The sequence below is a fragment of the Lucilia sericata genome, unplaced genomic scaffold, assembly GCF_015586225.1.
Source record: "Lucilia sericata isolate MDLA Ls3-8-SP2 unplaced genomic scaffold, ASM1558622v1 Contig000858F_arrow, whole genome shotgun sequence".
Classification (NCBI taxonomy): Eukaryota; Metazoa; Arthropoda; class Insecta; order Diptera; family Calliphoridae; genus Lucilia; species Lucilia sericata.
The window spans coordinates 28,674-55,637 of NW_023994849.1; the positions used below are offsets into that span (position 1 = coordinate 28,674).

Below are 26,964 nucleotides of genomic sequence, written 5' to 3' on the forward strand. Positions count from 1 at the left end.
TGACATAACTTTCTTTGCAATACATCAAATATTTCTCGAGCTATAAGGTTCCAAACTTTGTGCGAACAATGCCATAAACAGCCAGTAATGTCTTCAAATCAGTTTTCGAATCTAATAGCTTAAGTCCTTAGCTTTCATGTGACATAACTTTGTTTGCAATACATCTAATATTTCTCGAGTTATAAGGTTCCAAACTTTGTGCGAACAATGTCATTAACAGCCAGTCATGTCTTCAAAACAGTTTTCGAATTTGTTCAATATTTCGAGGGATTTTTAAAATTTTCTTATAAAACTTGGCACATTCATAAAATGAAATATTATGATTCCTACAAGCTATCATACAACTCCCTATGTCCATTATGAACTGAGTTATAAGCGTCTTAACTATAAATACCATTTTTTAACTCGATTGCCATAAAGCCTAGCGGGCCAAAGGTTGCCCATCTTGTAGCCAAATTTCCAATCTATCACATGGTGAAACAATCACTTAAATACCTTTAGTAGTTTTCTAGATATATCAATTTAAAGAAAATACTGTGCGAGAATTCACCTACTACCAGGTTCTGGTGACCTGGTGTTTTACAAAATTTTGGAAATTTCATTTTTCATCACTTTTGGGGGTTAATGATACTTTTCGATTTTCGGTCATAACTGGCTTGTTCTTTAAGATAATTCAATGAATTTTTGCATGCGGATTAAGTAGAATGTGGGTCACATTTTTCAAAAAAATAAAAAGTTGCCACGCCCACTGGTCGGGCTGAAAAATGGGCGTAAACATGTATATGCTATTTTCAATAACTTGGACTTATTATTTTGCAAATTTAATTTACCCAACTAATAGTTGAAATCCTTAGCTTTCATTTGATATAACTTTCTTGGCAATACAACAAACATTTCCCGAGTTATAAGGTTCCAAACTTTGGTAGAACAATGCCAAAAGAAGCCAGTTGTGTCCTTAAAGAACGACCAGGATTTCTGTAATATCTCGTATGTTCTTTAGGATAATTTAATGAAATTTTGTATGTGGATATAGAACGAAATGGGTAACTTTTTACAATAAATAAAAAACTGGCCACGCCCACTATGCGGCATGAAAAATGGGCGTAAACATATATCTGCTATTTTCAACAACTTTGACACAAATTTTGGCAAAAAGGCTCCAAACTTTGATGGAACAATGCCAAAAACTAACAGTCCAGACAATAGTCTATAGTCCAGACTATAGTCTAGTCTATAGTCTGGATTATATATTAGGTTATTGTTTGGCTACAGACTAGATAATAGTCTGGCCTATAGACTAGACTATAGTCTGGCCTATAGACTAGACTATGCTCGGATGCTTTTTAAGATAATTTAATGAAATTTTGTGTGTGGATATAGAACGAAATGGGTAACTTTTTTACAATAAATAAAAAACTGGCCACGCCCACTATGTGGCATGAAAAAGGGGCGTAAACATACATATATCTGCTATTTTCAACAACTTTGACACAAATTTTGGCAAAAAGGCTCCAAACTTTGATGGAACAATGCCAAAAACTAACAGTCCAGACAATAGTCTATAGTCCAGACTATAGTCAAGTCTATAGTTCAGACTATAGTCTAGTCTATAGTTCAGACTATAGTCTAGTCTATAGTCCAGACTATAGTCTAGTCTATAGTCTGGATTATATATTAGGTTATTGTTTGGACTACAGACTGGAATATACTCTGGGCTATAGACTAGTCTGGCCTATAGACTAGACTACAGTCTGGCCTATAGACTAGACTACAGTCTGGTCTATAGACTAGACTAGACTACAGTCTGGTCTATAGACTAGACTATAGACAGACTGGAATATACTCTGGGCTATAGACTAGACTATAGTCTGGCCTATAGACTAGACTATAGTCTGGTCTATAGACTAGACTACAGTCTGGCCTATAGACTAGACTACAGTCTGGTCTATAGACTAGACTATAGTCTGGACTATAGACTAGACTATAGTCTGGCCAATAGACTAGACTATAGTCTGGCCAATAGACTAGACTATAGTCTGGCCTATAGACTAGTCTATAGTCTGGCCTATAGACTAGTCTATAGTCTGGCCTATAGACTAGTCTATAGTCTGGCCTATAGACTAGTCTATAGTCTGGCCTATAGACTAGTCTATAGTCTGGCCTATAGACTAGTCTATAGTCTGGCCTATAGACTAGTCTATAGTCTGGCCTATAGACTAGTCTATAGTCTGGCCTATAGACTAGTCTATAGTCTGGCCTATAGACTAGTCTATAGTCTGGCCTATAGACTAGTCTATAGTCTGGCCTAGACTAGTAGTCTGGCCTATAGACTAGTCTATAGTCTGGCCTATAGACTAGTCTATAGTCTGGCCTATAGACTAGTCTATAGTCTGGCCTATAGACTAGTCTAGTCTGGCCTATAGACTAGTCTATAGTCTGGCCTATAGACTAGTCTATAGTCTGGCCTATAGATTAGTCTATAGTCTGGCCTATAGACTAGTTTATTGTCTGGCCTATAGACTAGTCTATAGGCCAGACTATAGACTATTGTCTGATCTGTAGTTAAGACTATAGTCTAATCCATAATCCATTCTGCAGTCTAGTCTATACTCCACACTATAGTATATTCTATACTCCATACTATAGTCTACTCTATAGTCCAGAGCAAGGTCTATTCCATAGTCTTTTTAAACTTTAAATACATCTTCAATTAAACTATTTTAACTTTTTTTTTTGTTTTTCTTAAATGTTTTATTAGAATGTACAATAAATAAATTGTGTGTGTGTGTATTCTTTTCTTTTTGTCACAAACCGTGGATAATAAAAACATGTAGTTTTTTTTTTTTGTTTTTTACTTCGGTTTTGTTTAGGTTAAAAATTTAATTACTTTCGGTTTTGTTTTTTTGTGGTATTCTTAAATTAAAATATATAGATTTACTTTAGCATTATATTTATACAAATTTAAATTAAACACAAAATTAAATATAATTTAGAAAATTATCAAAATAATAAACAATGATTTTTGAAACAGGCGACAATTACAATAAAATTAGCAATAAAATTTTTAAAGGACAGCTTAATATAATTAAAGATTTTGATTTGAAATAAAACTTAAAATTAAACAAATAATTTATACATTTATAAAATGTTTTAGTAGGAAATTTTATAGGTTATCTAAGGAAAGTCATTAGTTGTTATATAAGTATTGGTTTTAAACTAATGACATTAAGCTGACTGGGCAGCTTAACCTTTTTCCTACTGCATCATAATTTTATTTAAAAGCAAAAATAATACTATATTTGTTTAAAAATTTATACATTAAATAGAATGCTTTTTTTTTGTTTAATTTGTTTAATACTATAGATAATTGTTTCTTTTCTTAAATATTGTTCTGGTATTGTTTTGTCATTTAAAAAGTTAATCTCTGTTTTAGGTTTAAACTTTTTTTTTTTTAAATTTAATTTTTGGTTTAATTATTGTAAGGAAAGTTTTTTTAAAAGAAATTTTGTTTTATTGAGTTTTGGTTTTCTTTAAAACAGTCTTATAAGTTGATATGTTACTAAAATAAAAATACTTAATTTAAGAATTTTTTAATAATGTACGTTAATTTTTAGTTTTGTTTTGTGGTTTGAAAATTATAACAATTTTATTTAGAGCAACATATTAATTTATGACACTGTTGTTAAAAAAAAAAATTAATGATTGACTTTGAGTGAAAGTTTTGTAGGTTTTTTTTTAAATCTCTAAAAGGAATTTTAAAGTCGTTATGACACGACTTTTTATTATATAAAATAAACTACACCTAATAAATAAATTTGAAATAGTCAGTTTAATTTAAAATATTTAAAAAAAAGAAATTGGTCTTTTGTAATGTCTGTTAAAATTCAATTTACGTCAATTTCTCAAGAAGTCTATTAAAACAGACAAAAATATTCTTTGATTTGAACTATGTAGGTAAAATGGAATGAACTCTGTATAATGGTTTAAATATGTTTTGATTTTGTTATTAACATAGTCTCGATCATCTACTAAAGTCTGAACTATAGTTTAATATATTCGATAATCTAAACTTTAGTCTATTCTTAAGTTTAGACTTTAATTCTTAAGTTCAGATTAGTATTCTAAAGTCAAACTATAATCTATTCCATAATCCAGACACTAGTCTACTCTATAATTTAGATTACAGACTATTCTATAGTCTAGACTATAATCTATTCTATAATTCAGACCCTAGTCTTGTCTATTCTATAGACGAAACTGTGATCAATTCTGTAGCCTATATTAAAGTCTAGATTGTAGTCTATTCTATAATCCAGACTCTAGTTTACTCTATAGTATAGATCCTAATATTCTATAGTACAGACTCTAATCTATTCTATAGTTCAGACTCGAATCTATTCTATAGTCTAGACTTCTATAGTCTTGATACTAGTCTTTTCTATAGTCCAGATCATAGTCTATTCTATAGTCCACACTTTAGTCTATACTATAGTCTAGACTTCAGACTATTCTATACTCTAGATTGTAGTCTTTTCTATAGTCCAGACTCTAGTCTATTCTATAGTCCAGAATATAGTAAATTCTATAGTTCAGACTCTAGTCTATTCTATAGTTCAGACTCAAGTCTATTCTATAGTTCAGACTCAAGTCTATTCTATAGTTCAGACTCAAGTCTATTCTATAGTCCTGGTACTAGTCTATTGTATAGTTCAGACTCTTGTATATTCTATAGTACAGATTCTAGTCTATTTTATAGCCCAAACTCTAGTCTATTCTATAGGCTAGACTTTATTCTATTCTATAGTCCAGATTATATAGTCTTTTCTACAGTCAGGACTATAGTCTATTCTATAGTCCAGACTCTAGTCTATGCTATAGTTCAGACTCTAGTCTATTCTATAGTCTAGATTCTAATCTATTTTATAGTCTACACTTTAGTCTATTCTATAATTTAGACTGTAATCTATATTTCTATTCTATAGTACAAACTCTAGCCCAATCTATAGTCCTGATATTAGTCTATTCTATAGTTCTGTCTCTAGTCTGCTCAGTAGTCCGGACTATATTTTATTCTATATTCAACACTTTACTCTAATCTCTCTAATCTATTCTATAGTCTGGACTTTAGACTATTCTATAGTTCAGACTCTAGTATATTCTATAGTCCTGGTACTAGTCTATTCTATAGTTCAGACTCTAGTATATTCTATAGTACAGATTCTAGTCTACTCTATAGTCCATAATCTAGTCTATTCTATAGGCTAGACTGTAGTCTATTCTATAGTCCAGACTAAAGTCTTTTCTACAGTCAGGACTCTAGTCTATTCTATAGTCTAGAATCTAGCTTATTTTATAGTCCAGACTCTCGTCTAGACTGAAGTATATACTACAGTCTAGACTCTAGTTTATTCAATAGCCCAGACTCTTGTCTAGAATGTAGTCTATACTATAGTCTAGACTCTAGTCTATCCTGTAGTCTGAATTCTAGTCTAATCTATAGTTCAGGCTCTAACATATTCTATAGTCTAGACTTTAGTCTATTCTATAGTTTAGATTCTAGTCTATTCTATAGTACAGACTCTAGTTTATTCTATAACCCACATTTTAAACTATATTATAATCTTGACTCTAGTTTATTCTATAGTCCAGACTCTAGTCTATTACATAGTCCAGACTCTAGTCTATTCCATAGTTCAGACTTTAGTATATTCTATAGTCCAGAATTTAGGCTATTCTAAAATCTATATAATGATCTCGACTCTAGCCTATATATAAATATTTATTGTTAAAAAGATTGTCAGTTTGATAAAAAGTTGTTGGAAACATTTATGGCTTAAAAGAAAATCTATTTGATATTATTCTATTTTTTGCAACATGTGATCTTAAACCCGTCAAAATTTTTAGGCCTATTTAAAAAAAAACAAATACGTCATTAACCTGCCTGTCCCCTCGGTGTAGCTTAATTTATTAAAGTAACTTGTGTAAGTTTTATGGGAATTTCTTAATGCACTAAAGCTTGAGTCTTTGTTATAACCGGGTCCTTAAAATCTGTTAACGCCTCTTCTTTATCGGCTGCTGTTAATGTCGTTGCACCTGTTTCTGTATTATTTACAATATCTTCCGCTTGACTTGTGTCACTATGCGAAGTTTTCAAACTAAAATCACAACTTAATGAATTTGTAGCCTTTGCGGCTGAATTTGTTAGCATATCCGCTGATCCGGTCAGCAGTGCTGTGGATGAATTTGCTATTGTTTGTTTAACGGGAGTGGTTTCTATGGTGGATTTTTTTGGTTTTGTTATGGCATTTGCTGCATAACGTTGCAGCACCTCATTTGATGTTTGTTTGAAAGTTTCCTGCATTACTTTGTGTACCTTTTCCATTAGTTCGGGTAAATCATCTTTGGTTAGTCCTTCGGTAGATATTGGCGGTAGAGTGGTTAAAATTATATTACCAGCATTCAGAATTTTCTTTTTATCATTGAGGAAACTACAATATGAGCTAAAGACCACGGGCATTATGGGTATTTGTTCATCGATGGCCATGTGAAAGGCGCCCTTTTTGAAGGGGTGTATATCGCCGGTATTGCGTCGTGTTCCCTCGGGAAATACCCAGAGTTTGATTTTCTGTTTCTTAATTTTACTATTGACTTGATTTAAGGTATCACGAGCTTTTTCGCCACGCACACGATCGATGAAAATGAGACCAGCTAACCAGGCGGCCAAACCAAAGGGCCAGGCATAGAATAGTTCACGTTTAGCCACCACTGTACATTTGTCCATAACGTGCCAAATGTTGAACATGCCTAGAAAAGAAGTCGAAGGACATTTTTAATGGAACTAAATTAATAAAGTTACACTAGAGTCCAGACTATAGAACAAATTAAGGTCTGAACTATAGCTTAGACTTCATTTACAACCACTTACCTAAAACATCCAACGAGGACTGATGATTTGCCACAATTATACAAGCACGATCCTTTTCTAAATGTTCTTTGCCTCTTAGCTCCCATCTCAGGCCAATTAGAGTTGTTATTCGATGACAAAAAGTACTGGCCCAACTGTAATTGAAATAAAAAAATAAGAAATCATTAGAAATTCTATTTAATTTTAAACTATTTTCACTTTTCTATAAATTTTTTTTCTAAAATTATCAACTTTTCTTTGACTTTTAACCCCTTTTCAATACTCCCACTCCCCCAAAGGAATTACATAATTAAATTGTTATAAATATCTGAACATGTTAACAGTTATTTTCATGTTATTTGTATTTAATAACAAGAAAAGTTATAAATATAGAATGATTGAATAGAAAAAAGAAAAGGAAAAAAACGAACGGTAATCAATTTGACAATCAATAACTTTATTAATGTTAAATGTCATTATTACTAAATGACTTTAATAAATAGTTAATAATTCTCAAAAGGATTTGTTTGGAAAACAAAAATCAAACTAGGTTTATAATTGTGGATAAAACAGTTCTTATTATAGTGACTTTGTTAAGTATAAAAGTATATAATAGGGACTATAGTTTAATTAATAGTCCAGAACTTAAATTACTCTATAGTACAGTTTTTATAAAAGGATATAATAGAGACTATAATCTACTTTGTAGAACAGACTTTAAATTGCTCTATAGTACAGACTATAGTCTACTCTATAGTCCAGACTATAGTCTAATCTATAGTCCAGACTGTAGTCTAATCTATAGTTCACACTATAGTCTACTCTATAGTCCAGACTATAGTCTACTCTATAGTCCAGACAATAGTTCACTCTATAGTCCAGACTATAGTCTACTCTATAGTCCAGACTATAGTCTACTCTATAGTCCAGAATGTAGTCTAATCCATAGTCCAGACTATAGTCTAATCTATAGTCCAGACTATTGTCTACTCTATACTCTAGACTATAGTCTACTCTATAGTCCAGACTATTGTCTACTCTATACTCCAGACTATAGTCTACTCTTTAGTCCAGACTATAGTCTAATCTATACTGCAGACTATAGTCTACTCTACAGTCCAGACTATAGTCTACTCTATAGTACAGACTATAGTCTACTCTATAGTCCAGACAATAGTCCACTCTATAGTTCGGACTATAGTCTACTCTATAGTTCAGACTATAGTCTACTCTATAGTCTAGACTATAGTCTACTCTATAGTCTTGACTATAGTCTACTCTATAGTCTAGACTATAGTCTACTCTATAGTCCAGAATGTAGTCTAATCTACAGTCCAGACTCTAATCTATAGTCCAGACTATAGTCTAATCTATAGTCCAGACTATTGTCTACCCTATACTCCTAATCTCTAATCTTGAGTCTACTCTATAGTCCAGATTATAGCCTACTCTATTGTCCATACTATAGCCTTCTTTATAGTCTAGATTATAGTCTACTCTATAGTCCAAACTATAGTCTACTTTATAGTCCAAACTATAGTCTAGACTATAGTCTACACTATAGGGAAAAATATAGTCTACTCTATAGTCTAGATTATAAGCTACTCTATAGTCCAGGCAATAGTCTACTCTATAGTCCAGACTATAGTCTACTCTATAGTCCAGAATATAGTCCACTCTATAGTCCAGACTATTGTCTAATCTATAGTCCAGAGTATAGTTTACTCTATAGTCCAGAGTATAGTCTACTCTATAGTCCAGACTATAGTCTACTCTATAGTCCAGACTATAGTCTAATTTATAGTCCAGACTATAGTCTACTCTATAGTCCAGACAATAGTCCACTCTATAGTCCAGACTATTGTCTAATCTATAGTCCAGAGTATAGTCCAGAGTATAGTCTACTCTATAGTCCAGACTATAGTCTACTCTATAGTTCAGACTATAGTCTACTCTATAGTCCAGACTATAGTCTACTCTATAGTCCAGACTATAGTCTAATCTATAGTTCAGACTATAGTCCACTCTGTAGTCCAGACTATAGTCTACTCTGTAGTCCAGACTATAGTCTACTCTATAATCCACACTATAGTCTACTCTATAGTCCAGACTATAGTCTAATCTATAGTTCAGACTATAGTCTACTCTATAGTCCAGACTATAGTCTACTCTATAGTCCAGACTATAGTCTACCCTATAGTCCAGACTATAGTCTACCCTATAGTCCAGACTATAGTCTACCCTATAGTCCAGACTATAGTCTACCCTATAGTCCAGACTATAGTCTAATCTGTAGTCTAGACTATAGTCTACGCCATAGTCCAGACTATAATCTACTCCACAGTCCAGACTATAATCTACTCTATAGTACAGACTATAGTCTACTCTATAGTCCAGACTATAGTCTACTCAATAGTCCAGACTATAGTCTACTCTATAGTACAGAGTATAGTCTACTCTATAGTCCAGACTATAGTCTAATCTATAGTCCAGACTATAGTCTACTCTATAGTCCAGACTATAGTCTACTCTATAGTCCAGATTATAGTCTACTCTATAGTCCACACTATAGTCTACTCTACAGTCCACACTATAGTCTACTCTATAGTACAGACTATAGTCTACTCTATAGTCCAGAGTATAGTCTACTCTATAGTCCAGACTATAGTCTACTCTATAGTCCAGACAATAGTCCAGACTATAGTCTACTCTGTAGACCAGACTATAGTCTACTCTGTAGACCAGACTATAGTCTACTCTATAGTCCAAACTATAGTCTACTCTATAGTCTAGACTATAGTCTACTCTATAGTCCAGAATATAGCCTACTCCATAGTACCGACTATAGTCTATTAACCAATAGTACTTCTTATCGTCATTTAATTTTTACCAATTCGCTTTTAAGAAAATTAAAATAAATTAATTTTGTTTAAAAAAATGTTATCTTTGAAGTACCCAGCAATTGAAATAATATTTGATATAAAAATATTGGGTTTTAAATAAATTAAAGAAGAGTTCTTAATACAAAATTTACTCAAGGGGTTTTCTATATGTGAATGATAAAAAACGTTTATAATAAGTATTATGGAAATATACGTTGGTTTCTTGATTATCTCTAGAGTACTTCAAATTTAATTTACGATAACATTAAAAGGGAAATAATTTAAATTAGATGTATATAAATGTTAGAATAATAAATCGAATAAATATAGTAGAAAAATGTCAGCGTTAAACCATAGCGCCAGCGTTTCAATTGTGTTTCTTGAGTGCTCAAATATTGCCAACCTTTAAACATGATTAATTGGCATCACTATATGTCAAATGCAAAACAAGAGATTTTGAGATATAGACTAGACTATAGACTAGACTATAGACTAGACTATAGACTAGACTATAGACTAGACTATAGACTAGATTATAGACTAGACTATAGACTAGACCATAGACTAGACTATAGACTAGACTATAGACTAGACTATAGTCTAGTCTAGTCTGTAGTCTAGTCTAGACTAGACTATAGACTAGACTATAGACTAGACTATAGACTAGACTATAGACTAGACTATAGAGCAGACTATAGACTAGACTATAGACTAGACTATAGACTAGACTATAGACTAGACTATAGACTAGCCTATAGACTAGACTATAGACTAGACTATAGACTAGACTATAGACTAGCCTATAGACTAGACTATAGACTAGACTATAGACTAGACTATAGACTAGACTATAGACTAGACTATAGACTAGACTATAGACTAGACTATAGACTAGACTATAGACTAGACTATAGACTAGACTATAGACTAGACTATAGACTAGACTATAGACTAGACTATAGACTAGACTATAGACTAGCTAGACTAGACTATAGACTAGACTATAGACTAGACTATAGACTAGACTATAGACTAGACTATAGACTAGACTATAGACTAGACTATAGACTAGACTATAGACTAGACTATAGACTAGACTATAGACTAGACTATAGACTAGACTATAGACTAGACTATAGACTAGACTATAGACTAGACTATAGACTAGACTATAGACTAGACTATAGACTAGACTATAGACTAGACTATAGACTAGACTATAGACTAGACTATAGACTAGACTATAGACTAGACTATAGGACTAGACTATAGACTAGACTAGACTAGACTATAGACTAGACTATAGACTAGACTATAGACCTAGACTATAGACTAGACTATAGACTAGACTATAGACTAGACTATAGACTAGACTATAGACTAGACTAGACTATAGACTATAGACTAGACTATAGACTAGACTATAGACTAGACTATTAGACTTAACTATAGACTAGACTAATAGACTATAGACTAGAATAGACTAGACTAGACTATAGACTAGACTATAGACGAGACTATAATACTAGACTATAGACTAGACTATAGACTAGACTATAGAGTAGACTATAGACTGGACTAAAGACTAGACTATAGACAGACTATAAGACTAGACTATAGACTACTATAGACTAGACTATAGACTAGACTATAGACTAGACTATAGACTAGACTATAGACTAGACTATAGACTAGACTATAGACTAGACTATAGACTAGACTATAGACTAGACTATAGACTAGACTATAGACTAGACTATAGACTAGACTATAGACTAGACTAAGACTAGACTATGACTAGACTATAGACTAGACTATAGACTAGACTATAGACTAGATACTATAGCCTAGACTATAGACTAGACTATAGACTAGACTATAGACTAGACTATAAACTAGACTATAGACTAGACTATAGACTAGACTATAGACTAGACTATAGACTAGACTATATACTAGACTAGACTATAGACTAGATATAGACTAGACTATATACTAGACTATAGACTAGACTATAGACTAGACTATAGAGTAGACTATAGACTGGACTATAGACTAGACTATAGACTAGACTATAGACTAGACTATAGACTGGACTATAGACTAGACTATAGACTAGACTAGACTATAGACTAGACTAGACTAGACTATAGACTAGACTATAGACTAGACTATAGACTAGACTATAGACTAGACTATAGACTAGACTATAGACTAGACTATAGACTAGACTATAGACTAGACTATAGACTAGACTATAGACTAGACTATAGACTAGACTATAGACTAGACTATAGACTAGACTATAGACTAGACTATAGACTAGACTATAGACTAGACTATAGACTAGACTATAGACTAGACTATAGACTAGACTATAGACTAGACTATAGACTAGACTATAGACTAGACTATAGACTAGACTATAGACTAGACTATAGACTAGACTATAGACTAGACTATAGACTAGACTATAGACTAGACTATAGACTAGACTATAGACTAGACTATAGACTAGACTATAGACTAGACTATAGACTAGACTATAGACTAGACTATAGACTAGACTATAGACTAGACTATAGACTAGACTATAGACTAGACTATAGACTAGACTATAGACTAGACTATAGACTAGACTATAGACTAGACTATAGACTAGACTATAGACTAGACTATAGACTAGACTATAGACTAGACTATAGACTAGACTATAGACTAGACTATAGACTAGACTAGACTATAGACTAGACTAGACTATAGACTAGACTATAGACTAGACTATAGACTAGACTATAGACTAGACTATAGACTAGACTATAGACTAGACTATAGACTAGACTAGACTATAGACTAGACTAGACTATAGACTAGACTAGACTATAGACACTAGACTATAGACTAGACTATAGACTAGACTATAGACTAGACTATAGACTAGACTATAGACTAGACTATAGACTAGACTATAGACTAGACTATAGACTAGACTATAGACTAGACTATAGACTAGACTAGACTAGACTATAGACTAGACTATAGACTAGACTATAGACTAGACTAGAATAGACTAGACTATAGACTAGACTATATACTAGATAGACTATAGACTAGACTAGACTAGATAATACTAGACTATAGACTAGACTATGACTAGACTATAGACTAGACTATAGACTAGACTATAGACTAGACTATAGACTAGACTATAGACTAGACTATAGACTAGACTATAGACTAGACTATAGACTAGACTATAGACTAGACTATAGACTAGACTATAGACTAGACTATAGACTAGACTATAGACTAGATGTAGACTATAGACTAGACTATAGACTAGACTATAGACTAGACTATAGACTAGACTATAGACTAGACTATAGACTAGACTATAGACTAGACTATAGACTAGACTATAGACTAGACTATAGACTAGACTATAGACTAGACTATAGACTAGACTATAGACTAGACTATAGACTAGACTATAGACTAGACTATAGACTAGACTATAGACTAGACTATAGACTAGACTATAGACTAGACTATAGACTAGACTATAGACTAGACTATAGACTAGACTATAGACTAGACTATAGACTAGACTATAGACTAGATTATAGACTAGATTATAGACTAGACTATAGACTAGATTATAGACTAGACTATAGACTAGACTATAGACTAGACTATAGACTAGACTATAGACTAGACTATAGAACTAGACTATAGACTAGACTATAGACGATACTATAGACTAGACTATAGACTAGACTATAGACTAGACTATAGACTAGAACTATAACTGACTATAGACTGACTATAGACTAGACTATAGACTAGACTATAGACTAGACTATAGACTAGACTATAGACTAGACTATAGACTAGACTATAGACTAGACTATAGACTAGACTATAGACGACTATAAGACTAGACATAACTAGACTATAGACTAGACTATAGACTAGACTATAGACTAGACTATAGACTAACTTAGACTAGACTATAGACTAGACTTAGACTAGACTATATACTAGACTAATAGACTAGACTATAGACTAGACTATAGACTAGAGCTATAGACTAGACTATAGACTAGACTATAGACCAGACGATAGACTGGACTTTATACTAAACTATAGACTAAACTATAGACTAGACTATAGACTAGACTATAGTCTAGTCTATTATCTGGTCTAAAATACATACAGTCTAATTAAAAATCACCTAAGGGCCAAAATTGAAAAATGTTTAAAATCAAATAACATTTCATTTAACAGTGATGTCATCTTTTGTAAATAAAATATTTTTTTGTTTTAAATATATTTGCAATATTTACAACAATAACAATATATCAAAAGATGATTTAGCACTTTCATCACCAAAACAACAAAATTTTCTTTTAATTGAAATATACATACATATGTATGTAGGTTTAAATGTAAGAATGTTTATTAAAAATATACCAAGATTTTCCGTCAATACTTCTTACAATCAATGGCAATAAGGCATACAATGGGAAAAAGTGCATTTAAGAAAAATTCCCAGAATTAGCTCAAGTGCAAGTGCAGTAGAGGGTGGTGGGAAATGGAACAAAAAGTTAAATAGCCTAGTTGGAAATGAGCCAAAGACGTCAGCATTAATTGTGTGTTTGTATATGTTAATATTTTGTATTAATAAGGTTTTACAAAAGGATATTAAATGTAAATAAATAAGGGCTTAGAGGAGGTTTCATGTTTAAAAATATTTGATGGTGTGTTTGTTGTAATTAGGATGCTGGAAGGTTTTGAAACATTTCTATGAATATATAAAAGAATTGACAACATGTTGCTGGCAACATCTTATCTACTATTACATATTAAGTATTAATCTGGCAACCTTAATATAATATCACAGAAAGTGTTGTCAACTTAATTGAAGAGCTTTTTAGTGAAATTGAGATAGATTATGTTGATTGAAGTTTGAAATGATGTGACAACATTTGAATGAAGTTATAAGCAGGATACATTCAGAGATGTCATTCAAAGACAATTTTTTAAAATGGAACATGTTGCTAGAATGTTTGTTATGATATGGCTACCTTGGAATTTTGTTAAAGAGTGTTTTCTCTCAGTGTTTTAAAGCAACATTATGATATTATAAATTCTCAGGTAAATTATCCCAATTTTCCTATTATTTCTTTAAGGACACCCCCTTTAGCTAATTCAAGGTCTTATTCGTTTGCTAGTTCTGTGTCTTCCTTATGCCTTAATAACTTATCATTTATTGACAACTTTGATTGTTTAGCAAATCGTTATTTTATATTCTATCGACTTAATTAAATGAATTTGAAATTTATTCTCATACATAGTTTCTCATACATATTGCGTTTCACACATAAATTTTTATATATAAAATCAATTGTAACTGTTTGTCTTCTTAAAAATGTCAGTTGTCCAGTTGTCTGGGCATTTTTTGCAAATGTTTTTTTTTTCATATTATTGACACAATAAACTGTCAATTAAATCGTAACTGAGTGCGGACAAAGTCCAAATATTCTAGAGATATTGGAAGGGGAAGCAAATTATAACATTAAGGAGAAAAGATGAGATAATAATATAAAATATTTTGGGGATTTTCTGCGATCCCAACAGAGAAATTTGTTCTCTTTCACAACTTTCAATTCTGTTTTATTATAAAGGGTCAAAAGTTTTTAAAAGTATTCTAGTCTGTCTATAGTGTAGTCTATAATATAGTCTATAGTGTATTGTATAATCTAGTCTATAGTTTAGTCTATAGTCTAGTCTATAATCTAGTCTATAGTCTAGTCTATAGTCTAGTTTATAGTCATGTCTATAGTCTAGTCTATAGTCTAGTCTATATTCTAGTCTATAGTCTAGCCTATAGTCTAGTCTATAGTCTAGTCTATAGTCTAGTCTATAGTCTAGTCTATAGTCTAGTCTATAGTCTAGTCTATAGTCTAGTCTAGTCTATGTCTAGTCTAGTCCTATAGTCTAGTCTATAGTCTAGTCTATTAGTCTAGTCTAGTCTATAGTCTAGTCTATAGTCTAGTCTATAGTCTAGTCATAGTCTAGTCTATAGTCTGTCTATAGTCTAGTCGATAGTCTAGTCTATAGTCTAGTCTATAGTCTAGTCTATAGTCTAGTCTATAGTCCTAGTCTATAGTCTAGGCTATAGTCCTAGTCTATAGTCTAGTCTATAGTCTAGTCTATATCTAGTCTCTAGTTAGTCTATAGTCTAGTCTATAGTCCTAGTCTATAGTCTAGTCTATAGTCTAGTCTATAGTCTAGTCTATAGTCTAGTCTATAGTCTAGTCTATAGTCTAGTCTATAGTCTAGTCTATAGTCTAGTCTATAGTCTAGTCTATAGTCTAGTCTATAGTCTAGTCTATAGTCTAGTCTATAGTCTAGTCTATAGTCTAGTCTATAGTCTAGTCTATAGTCTAGTCTATAGTCTAGTCTATAGTCTAGTCTATAGTCTAGTCTATAGTCTAGTCTATAGTCTAGTCTATAGTCTAGTCTATAGTCTAGTCTATAGTCTAGTCTATAGTCTAGTCTATAGTCTAGTCTATAGTCTAGTCTATAGTCTAGTCTATAGTCTAGTCTATAGTCTAGTCTATAGTCTAGTCTATAGTCTAGTCTATAGTCTAGTCTATAGTCTAGTCTATAGTCTAGTCTATAGTCTAGTCTATAGTCTAGTCTATAGTCTAGTCTATAGTCTAGTCTATAGTCTAGTCTATAGTCTAGTCTATAGTCTAGTCTATAGTCTAGTCTATAGTCTAGTCTATAGTCTAGTCTATAGTCTAGTCTATAGTCTAGTCTATAGTCTAGTCTATAGTCTAGTCTATAGTCTAGTCTATAGTCTAGTCTATAGTCTAGTCTATAGTCTAGTCTATAGTCTAGTCTATAGTCTAGTCTATAGTCTAGACTATAGTCTAGTCTATAGTCTAGTCTATAGTCTAGTCTATAGTCTAGTCTATAGTCTAGTCTATAGTCTAGTCTATTGTCTAGTCTATAGTCTAGTCTATAGTCTAGTCTATAGTCTAGTCTATAGTCTAGTCTATAGTCTAGTCTATAGTCTAGTCTATAGTCTAGTCTATAGTCTATAGTCTAGTCTATAGTCTAGTCTATAGTCTAGTCTATAGTCTAGTCTATAGTCTAGTCTATAGTCTAGTCTATAGTCTAGTCTATAGTCTAGTCTATGTCTAGTCTATAGTCTAGTCTATAGTCTAGTCTATAGTCTAGTCTATAGTCTAGTCTATAGTCTAGTCTATATCTAGTCTATAGTCTAGTCTATAGTCTAGTCTATAGTCAGTCTATAGTCTAGTCTATAGTCTAGTCTATAGTCTAGTCTATAGTCTAGTCTATAGTCTAGTCTATAGTCTAGTCTATAGTCTAGTCTATAGTCTAGTCTATAGTCTAGTCTATAGTCTAGTCTATAGTCTAGTCTATAGTCTAGTCTATAGTCTAGTCTATAGTCTAGTCTATAGTCTAGTCTATAGTCTAGTCTATAGTCTAGTCTATAGTCTAGTCTATCTAGTCTAGTCTATAGTCTAGTCTAGTATAGTCTATAGTTAGTCTATAGTCTAGTCTATAGTCTAGTCTATAGTCTAGTCTATAGTCTAGTCTATAGTCTAGTCTATAGTCTAGTCTATAGTCTAGTCTATAGTCTAGTCTATAGTCTAGTCTATAGTCTAGTCTATAGTCTAGTCTATAGTCTAGTCTATAGTCTAGTCTATAGTTTAGTCTATAGTCTAGTCTATAGTCTAGTCTATAGTCTAGTCTATAGTCTAGTCTAGTCCTAGTCTAGTCTATAGTCTAGTCTATAGTCTAGTCTATAGTCTAGTCTATAGTCTAGTCTATAGTCTAGTCTATAGTCTAGTCTATAGTTCAGTCTATAGTCTAGTCTATAGTTCTGTCTATAGTTTAGTCTATAGTCTAGTCTATAGTTAGTCTATAGTCTAGTCTATAGTCTAGTTCTATAGTCTAGTCTATAGTCTAGTCTATAGTCTAGTCTATAGTCTAGTCTATAGTACTTTAGTCTATAGTCTAGTCTATAGTCTAGTCTATAGTCTAGTCTATAGTCTAGTCTATAGTCTAGTCTATAGTCTAGTCTATAGTCTAGTCTATAGTCTAGTCTATAGTCTAGTCTATAGTCTAGTTCTATAGTCTTAGTCTATAGTCTTAGTCTATAGTCTAGTCTATAGTCTAGTTCCTATAAGTCTCTAGTCTATAGTCTCTTCTATAGTCTAGTCTATAGTATAGTCCTATAGTCTAGTCTATAGTCTTAGTCTATAGTCTGTCTATAGTCTAGTCTAGTTAGTTCTAGTCTAGTCTATAGGTCTAGTCTATAGTCGTCTATAGTTCTAGTCTATAGTCTAGTCTATAGTCTAGTCTATAGTCTAGTCTATAGTCTAGTCTATAGTCTAGTCTATAGTCTAGTCTATAGTCTAGTCTATAGTCTAGTCTATAGTCTAGTCTATAGTCTAGTCTATGTCTAGTCTATAATCTAGTCTATAGTGTGGTCTATAGTATAGTCTGTTAATCTAGTCTATAGTGTAGTCTGTAGTCTAGTCTGTAGTCTAGTCTGTAGTCTAGTCTATAGTGTAGTCTATAGTCTAGTTCTATAGTCTAGTCTATAGTCTAATCTATAGTCTAGTCTATAGTCTAGTCTATAGTCTAGTCTATAGTCTAGTCTATAGTCTAGTCATAGTTAGTCTATAGTCTCGTTATAGTTAGTCTATAGTCTAGTCTATAGTTAGTCTATAGTTAGTCTATAGTCTAGTCTATAGTCTAGTCTATAGTCTAGTCTATAGTCTAGTCTATAGTCTAGGTCTATAGTCTAGTTCTATAGTCTAGTCTATAGTCTAGTCTATAGTCTAGTCTATAGTCTAGTCTATAGTCTAGTCTATAGTCTAGTCTATAGTCTAGTCTATAGTCTAGTCTATAGTCTAGTCTATAGTCTAGTCTATAGTCTAGTCTATAGTCTAGTCTATAGTCTAGTCTATAGTCTAGTCTAGTCTATAGTCTAGTCTAGTCTATATTCTAGTCTATAGTCTAGTCTATAGTCTAGTCTATAGTCTAGTCTATAGTCTAGTCTATAGTCTAGTCTAGTCTATAGTCTAGTCTAGTCTATATTCTAGTCTATAGTCTAGTCTATAGTCTAGTCTGTAGTCTGGTCTGTAGTCTAGTCAATAGTCTAGTCAATAGTCTAGTCTATAGTCTAGTCTGTAGTCTGGTCTGTAGTAGTCTAGTCTATAGTCTAGTCTATAGTCTAGTCTATACTCTAGTCTATAGTCTAGTCTATAGTCTAGTCTATAGTCTATTCTATAGTCTAGTCTATAGTTTAGTTTATAGTCTAGTCTATAGTCTAGTCTATAGTCTAGTCTATAGTCTAGTCTATAGTCTAGTCTATAGTCTAGTCTATAGTCTAGTCTATAGTCTAGTCTATAGTCTAGTCTATAGTCTAGTCTATAGTCTAGTCTATAGTCTAGTGTATAGTCTAGTCTATAGTCTAGTCTATAGTCTAGTCTATAGTCTAGTCTATAGTCTTGTCTATAGTCTAGTCTATAGTCAAGTCTATAGTCTAGTCTATAGTCTAGTCTATAGTCTAGTCTATAGTCTAGTCTATAGTCTAGTCTAGTCTATAGTCTAGTCTATAGTCCAGTCTAGTCTATAGTCTAGTCTATAGTCCAGTCTAGTCTATAGTCTAGTCTATAGTCTAGTCTATAGTCTAGTCTATAGTCTAGTCTAGTCTATAGTCTAGTCTATAGTCTAGTCTATAGTCTAGTCTATAGTCTAGTCTATAGTCTAGTCTATAGTCTAGTCTATAGTCTAGTCTATAGTCTAGTCTATAGTCTAGTCTATAGTCTAGTCTATAGTCTAGTCTATAGTCTAATCTATAGTCTAGTCTATAGTCTAGTCTATAGTCTAGTCTATAGTCTAGTCTATAGTCTAGTCTATAGTCTAGTCTATAGTCTAGTCTATAGTCTAGTCTATAGTCTAGTCTATAGTCTAGTCTATAGTCTAGTCTATAGTCTAGTCTATAGTTTAGTCTACAGTCTAGTCTATAGTCTAGTCTATAGTCTAGTCTATAGTCTAGTCTATAGTCTAGTATAGTCTATATTCTAGTCTATAGTCTAGTCTATAGTCTAGTCTGTAGTCTGGTCTGTAGTCTAGTCAATAGTCTAGTCAATGGTCTAGTCAATAGTCTAGTCTATAGTCTAGTCTATAGTCTAGTCTGTAGTCTGGTCTGTAGTCTAGTCAATAGTCTAGTCAATAGTCTAGTCAATAGTCTAGTCAATAGTCTAGTCAATAGTCTAGTCTATAGTCTAGTCTATATGCTAGTCTATAGTCTAGTTTAGTCTATAGTCTAGTCTATATGCTAGTCTATAGTCTAGTTTAGTCTATAGTCTAGTCTATAGTCTTGCCTATATTTTAGTTTAAAATTGTTGTCTTATTTATGTAAGTTAAGTTTTTAAAATTAATTGTATTTCTTTGCAGTTTTATTTTTATTGCCTTTTCTTTTTTATCATCATGCTGCTGTCTTTCAATATTTCTTTGTTGTCTAGCTTATAAGTGCAAAAGTTCAACTACTTTTATGCACTCGTTAAAGTAGGAGAAGTTGTATGAACTTGAATCACAATCACCGCATCAGAAATGTTGTCAATTTGGCGCGTTTTATAACAGACTTTTTGACAGCAAGTTACGTTATGTCTATATCTGAACATAAGTATTAGATTAATTTATTCTATACAATTACTTTCATATTGCCACTATTTGTCAGTATTTATGAAATGTGGCTAAAAGGGAGAAAAGGAGTTGCCACCTTTTTGTGTTGAATGTTTGAAATTTAACAAAATTTTGGGATTTTAATGTATAGCTCAATTAAAAATTTTTAATTTATAAATTTTGCATGTAAATCCGGTGAATTGCTTAAACAAGGTTGCCACACTTTTCATTAAAAGTTTTAAATTTATTAAAATGTTAATGTTTTTGTGTGTAACTCAATTCAATTAATTTAGTACTACAAAATCATAACATTACTTATGAAATCTGTTGAACTAGACTAACAAGGTTGCCAGCCTTTTAATCGAATGTTTTATATTACGAAGAATTTGCTTTATTTTCTGTATAATTTACTAAGTTTGTTTAAATATTACAAAATTTTATATATATTTCACCTTATAGAATGAAAAGTGTAACAATTGAAGCGACAGCGTTGCCACCTTTTTTCTATAAATATCTATAATTCACAAAAATTTACTATTTTAACATAAAACTTGTTTATTTTAGTTATAACTTGAAATTATTTATAAAAACATTTAAAAAATTTTAAAATAAAGTTGCCACCTTTTTCTTTAAAAGTCGTTTACTTATAAAATTATTGGGAATTACACAACAATAGGGGAAAACACTAGAAAAATTTTTAAATTTTATTAGTAAACAATATTTTAGAAAAATTCTATATAAAATTTAATTCCCAAATTGGCTATTAAAAATCCCCATTTTGGGAATCCACAAAAAAGTGGTAAAAACAGTTGGGGATAGTTAAAATTTCACAATAAAATAATACTTTAGAAACAAAATTTCAACAATTTTATTCCCAAATTAGGTATTGAAAATCCCCAATTGAATTCCTAAATTGGGTATTAAAAATCCCCATTTTGGGAATTTGACAAAATGCTAGAAAACCGTTTAGGGTTGTTTAAATTTTTATATAAAACAAAATTTTTGGAAAAAATTTGTATAAAATTGAATTCCCAAATTAGATATTGAAAATCGCCATTTTGGGAATTTGACGAAAAAAACACTAAAAACACTAGGGGATGATTTAAATTACATTATTTAGCTAAAGTTTGTAAAAAATCTTTAAAAAATTTAATTCCCAAAGTGGGTATTAAAAATCCCCATTTTAGGAATTCACATAAATTTGAGAAAAAATGTAAAAACACTTGGGGAAGGTTTAAATTACATTATTTAGCAAAAATTTTGTAAAACATCCTTAAAAAACTGAATTCCTAAAGTGGATATTAAAAATCTCCTTTTTTCACAAAAATGGTAAAAAAACTGAATAGGATTATTAAAATTACTTGAGTAAAGAAAATTATAGCAAAAATTCTTTAAAAAGTGGAATTCCCACATTGGGTATAAAAATCCTCATTTTAGGAATTTACATAAATTTAAGAAAAAAAGGTAAAAACACTTGGGGATGGTTTAAATTAAATTATTTAGCAAACATTTTGTAAAACATCCTTAAAAAACTGAATTCCTAAAGTGGGTATTAAAAATCCCCTTTTTGGGAATTTCACAAAAATCCTAAAAAACTGAATAGGATTGTTAAAATTACTTAAGTAAAGAAAATTATAGCAAAAATTCTTTAAAAATTGGAATTCCCAAATTGGATATTAAAAATCCTCATTTTGGGAATTTGACAAAAATGCTAAAAAACTGAATAGGATTGTTAAAATTGCTGAAGTAAACAAAATTATAGCAAAAATTCTTTAAAAATTGGAATTCCCAAAGTGGGTACTCAAAATCCCCATTTTAGGAATACACATAACTATGAGAAATAAAAGTAAAAACACTTGGGGATGGTTTAAATTACATTTTGTAAAAAAAATTTGTAAAAAATCTTTAAAAAAATGAATTCCCAAATTGGGTATTCAAAATCCCCATTTTGGGAATTTGACAAAAATGCTAAAAAACTGGATAGGATTGTTAAAATTGCTTAAGTAAACAAAATTATAGCAAAAATTATTTAAAAAAATTGAATTCTTAAAGTGGGTATTTAAAATCCCATTTTGGGAATTTACGAAAATTGTTTTAAATTATGTTAAATATGAAAATTTAAGGGAAATTTAAGTTTTTGTGGAAAAATAATTAATATTTTCAAGGTTATTGTACATAATATATAATGGATTTTGCTCAAAAAAACGACAACAAATTTAGCTTTTAAGGAAAATTATCAATGAAATACCGTTATCTTTTTATTTGCAGATATATTTTTGTTATTTTATTAATATTTGCAATATATTTATTTAATTATCAGTAGCTATTACTAAGTGAAAAGGTAACATAGAAACTAAAACAGCTGTTAAAATGAAAATAAGTCATGTGCTTAAGGAAGAAAGCAAAGCAAACAAATAAACTACTTATGCAGCACCTCCCTTAACCAAACCAACAACATCTTTCATGGCGTTGGTCATTAATATTGATTTTTATCATTTTCAAAACTACTACTCACACACACACACACACAAACACTTTTGAAGAAATCCCCCCCAGAAAACAAGAAAACTTATTTAACACCTTTTCCCCGCAAGATTATTTAATACTAAAGTAAAAAATTTTAAAATTTGTTTCAATACTTACAGTAAATTACGCACATCACAGGGTCGACACATGAAAGCCGGTATCAACACAATCGAATTGAAGGACACGAGTCCATAATAGATTAAAAATTTAAAATAATAACGAAATATATGACTGGTTTCATATAGAAATGGCAACATTAGTAAAACAATCAAACCGAACAGCTCAATATACGATGTCATCTTGTAAAATTTTTCTTCTTTTTTTCGCAATTTTTATTTTAGTTTCCTTTTTTATTATATTATAAATTTTTGGCGTTTTTTCTTATGTTACGTTTTTTATTTGTATTTATTTTCTTTCTTTTTGTTTGTTTTGTATATAAGTTTTTTTTTGGTTAAATGAAACCACGGAAACCAGGTTGAAGTGTAAAGGGTGGGTGGGGTTTGTCGGTGTTTCTTAAACGCTCTAGTTTGTTTTCTTTCTTTCACATTAGCCACACTTGTGTTTTTTTGTTGATAATATGTTTATAAACTTTGTTGCTGGAAAAGTAATAACATGTTAAAGTTGCCGGATAAAAAGTAAATTTGTAATGAAATTTCAAGATTTCTTTAAAAAAAACTCCAAATTATTAAAAAAAATTATAAAAAATTTCAGATTTTTTACAATTTATCAACATAATTTCACTAAAAACTTAAAAATTAAGCAAAATAATCGAAAAAAATTAAATTCCCAAATTGGTTATTAAAAATCCCCATTTTGGGAATTTGACAAAAATGCTCCAAAACCTTACAGGATTGCTTAAACTACTCAAAAAAACATAAATTTAGCAAAAAATCTTAAAAAAGTGGAATTCCTAAAGTGGGCATTTAAAATTCCCATTTTGGGAATTTGACAAAAATGCTCCAAAACCGTATAGGATTAACAAAACTACTCAATAAAACATAAATTTAGCTAAAACTTTTAAAAATTTGAATTCCTAAAGTGGGCATTTAAAATCCCCATTTTGGGAATTTGACAAAAATGCTCCAAAACCTTATAGGACTAATAAAACTACTCAATAAAACATAAATTTAACAAAAACTTTTAAAAATTTTAATTCCTAAAGTGGGCATTTAAAATCCCCAATTTTGGGAATTAACCAAAAATGATCAAAAACCTTGCAGGATTATTAAAACCACTTAATTAAACATAAATTTAGCCAAAAATTTTAAAAATTGGAATTCCTAAAGTGGGCATTTAAAATCCCCACTTTGGTAATTTGACATAAATGCTCCAAAACCTTACAGGATTACTAAAACTACTCAATAGAACATAAATTTACCAAAAAATCTTTAAAAACTGGAATTCCCAAATTGGTTATAAAAATTCCCCATTTTGGGAATTTGACAAAATGTGTCGGAGAAATTTGTACATAATATTACAATAAAACGAACATTTCGGTCAGAAAAAAATGTTACCATAATTTATAAAAAAGCTAATAAATTAAAATAACAAGGTTGCCACATTTTTCAAGAAATATTTAAAATTTTTGAAAATTTGCTAGTTTTAACATAACATTTAGTGCATTTTGTTTAATTTTGCCATTTTTTTGCACGATTTAATCAAAATTTCAAATAACTAAGTAACAGAGTTGCCACCTTTTTCTTTAAATATTTTAAATTTACCAAAAGTAAACAGTTTTAACCTATAACTTAGTAATATTGACCTAAAATTGCCTTAACTTGTTATAATTTATGAAATTTGACTAAAAAGGAGACACAGAGTTGCCACCTTTTTCGATTGAAGTTTTCAATTGATTAAAAATGCCCATTTTTAGCATACAAAATATTGCAATTTGTTTAATTTTTCTGTAACTTGTCACAATTTATGAAATTTTGCTAAAATTAGGTAATAGAGTTGCCACCTTTTTTATTAAATATTATAAATTTAAGGAGTTTTTTGCAATTTTATATACAATCGGGTAGAATATGTTTAATTTTGTCATAATTTATTAAATTTAGCTGATATGTAGAAACAAAGTTGCCACCCTTTTTTGAGCAAAGTTTTAAATTTAACAGTTTTAACCTAAAAAATAATGCAATTTGTTAAATTCTTCTGTAATTTGTCACAATTTATGAAATTTGCCTAAATCTAAGTAATAGGGTTGCCACCTTTTTCATTAAATATTATAAATTTAAGAAAATTTTTCCATTTTTATATGCAATCTGGTGGAATTTGTTTAATTTTATCAACATTTTTAAATTTCCCTAAAATGTAGAAAAAAAGTTGCCACCCTTTTTTAAGTAAAGTTTAAAATTTAATACTTTTAACCTTAGAAATAATGACATTTATTAAATTTTTGTGTAATGTGTCAAAATTTAAGAAAATTGTCTAAAACTAAGTAATAGAGTTGCCACCTTTATCATTAAGTATTGTAAATTTATGAAAATATTATCGTTTTTATCAACAATTTGATTGAATTTGTTTAATTTTTTTCATAATTTATTCAATATGGCTAAAATATATTAACAAAGTTGCCACCTTTTTTTAATAAATTTTGTAAATTTAACATTTAATAATTTTATCGCGCAATTTGAGCAAAACTAGTTTGATTATATCACAAAATTGGTTTTAACTTAAGAAAATTTCACAAAATGGAGTTAAAAAAGTTGCCACCTATTTCATTTAATACAATTTAAACTTATGAAAAATGTCTAGGATTATGAATAGAACTTTTTTTATATAAAATTGAGTTCCCAGAACTCCCAGAAACGTTTTTTAAGTTTCTGTTTATATTTTTTATAACTCTGGCAACATTTTGTTGCTGAATAAACATGTTTAGTTGCAGTTAAATTACAACATTTGTTAGTGATTGTTTAAAATGTTGCTGGCAACATTGTTGTTAATAAACATCATATGGCATTTCTCTTGCACTCTCCCTCTCTATTGCTTATTTATGGTATTGTTATTAAAATTTATTTTAGTTTTAATTTTTGTTATTTTTTTATAGAGAATTGATTATGTTTGTTGTTGTTTTTGTCTGCTCTAAAGAAATTCTGAATCATGGGGGTTTAGTTTGGAAACTCGGGGTATAATTGCAGAGTATTCAACTGGAATTAAGTGAGGCGTTAATTTTTGAGAGCAGCAGATGCAAAAAAAAAAAAAGAAAACAAAACAACAGATGCAGGAAAGAAAAGCAGAATTAAAGAAAAGTCATTTAAAGGCAAATTAAACAAAAAAATCCATATGAGTGTAAAAAAAACACACACAAATCATAAACAAAAATTAATGTTGTACAAAAAGAAAACGGAAAAGATTTAATTAAACAATAATTTATAGAAAATAGAACAGTTTTTAGTTCTTTTTTTAAAAGAAATCTTGAAACTTTTATATAATTTCTTTCCCGTAAAGCACTTTTCAAAAGTTGTAGGTACATACTTTTTTAAAATTTTTCTTTTAACATTTCTTTATTTCATACCAAAATTAAATTCTAACCGGCTTATTATTTATTTAAAGATTTTTTGTATTTGTTTTTTTTTCGTTCCTTAATTGCTTAAAGATGTTTTACACTTCGTTGCTTTTTTATTGGTTTCTGCAATTTTCATCACTTCTTTTGCACTTGTTTTAATTGAACTATTATCTTGTAGACTTTTTTTCTTTAAGCTAATTTTTCTTACTTTAAACAACTTCTAAATTGTTTATTTATATTTTTTTCTATTAATTAAACTGACCACTTAGTATTAAACACAAAACGACACAAAGAAATTTCTTTTTAATTAAAACATATTTTATTCTTTTTTCATTTCTTCTACTTAAACTAAAAATTAAGCGGGTTCACGTTTTATTCCTTAAATAGTTTGCTCAATACTAACGCCAGTC

General features: G+C 30.4%; 1 protein-coding gene across 3 annotated transcripts; it reads right to left on the minus strand.

The window, feature by feature from the left end:
* Positions 1-5,269: 5,269 nt before the first annotated feature.
* Positions 5,270-26,964, minus strand: LOC119608620 (1-acyl-sn-glycerol-3-phosphate acyltransferase alpha). Of its 3 annotated transcripts, none has more exons than XM_037963110.1 (4): positions 26,564-26,964; positions 23,167-23,645; positions 6,926-7,059; positions 5,270-6,804 (listed from the first exon to the last, which is right to left on the minus strand). In XM_037963110.1, the coding sequence occupies exons 2-4, from the start codon at positions 23,346-23,348 to the stop codon at positions 6,002-6,004; spliced, it is 1,119 nt and encodes a 372-aa protein (XP_037819038.1). In that variant the 5' UTR covers positions 23,349-23,645; positions 26,564-26,964; the 3' UTR covers positions 5,270-6,001. The 3 variants fall into 3 exon arrangements, with proteins under 3 accessions (XP_037819038.1, XP_037819037.1, XP_037819039.1); XM_037963109.1 differs by having other exon boundaries at positions 26,524-26,964; XM_037963111.1 differs by having other exon boundaries at positions 26,817-26,947.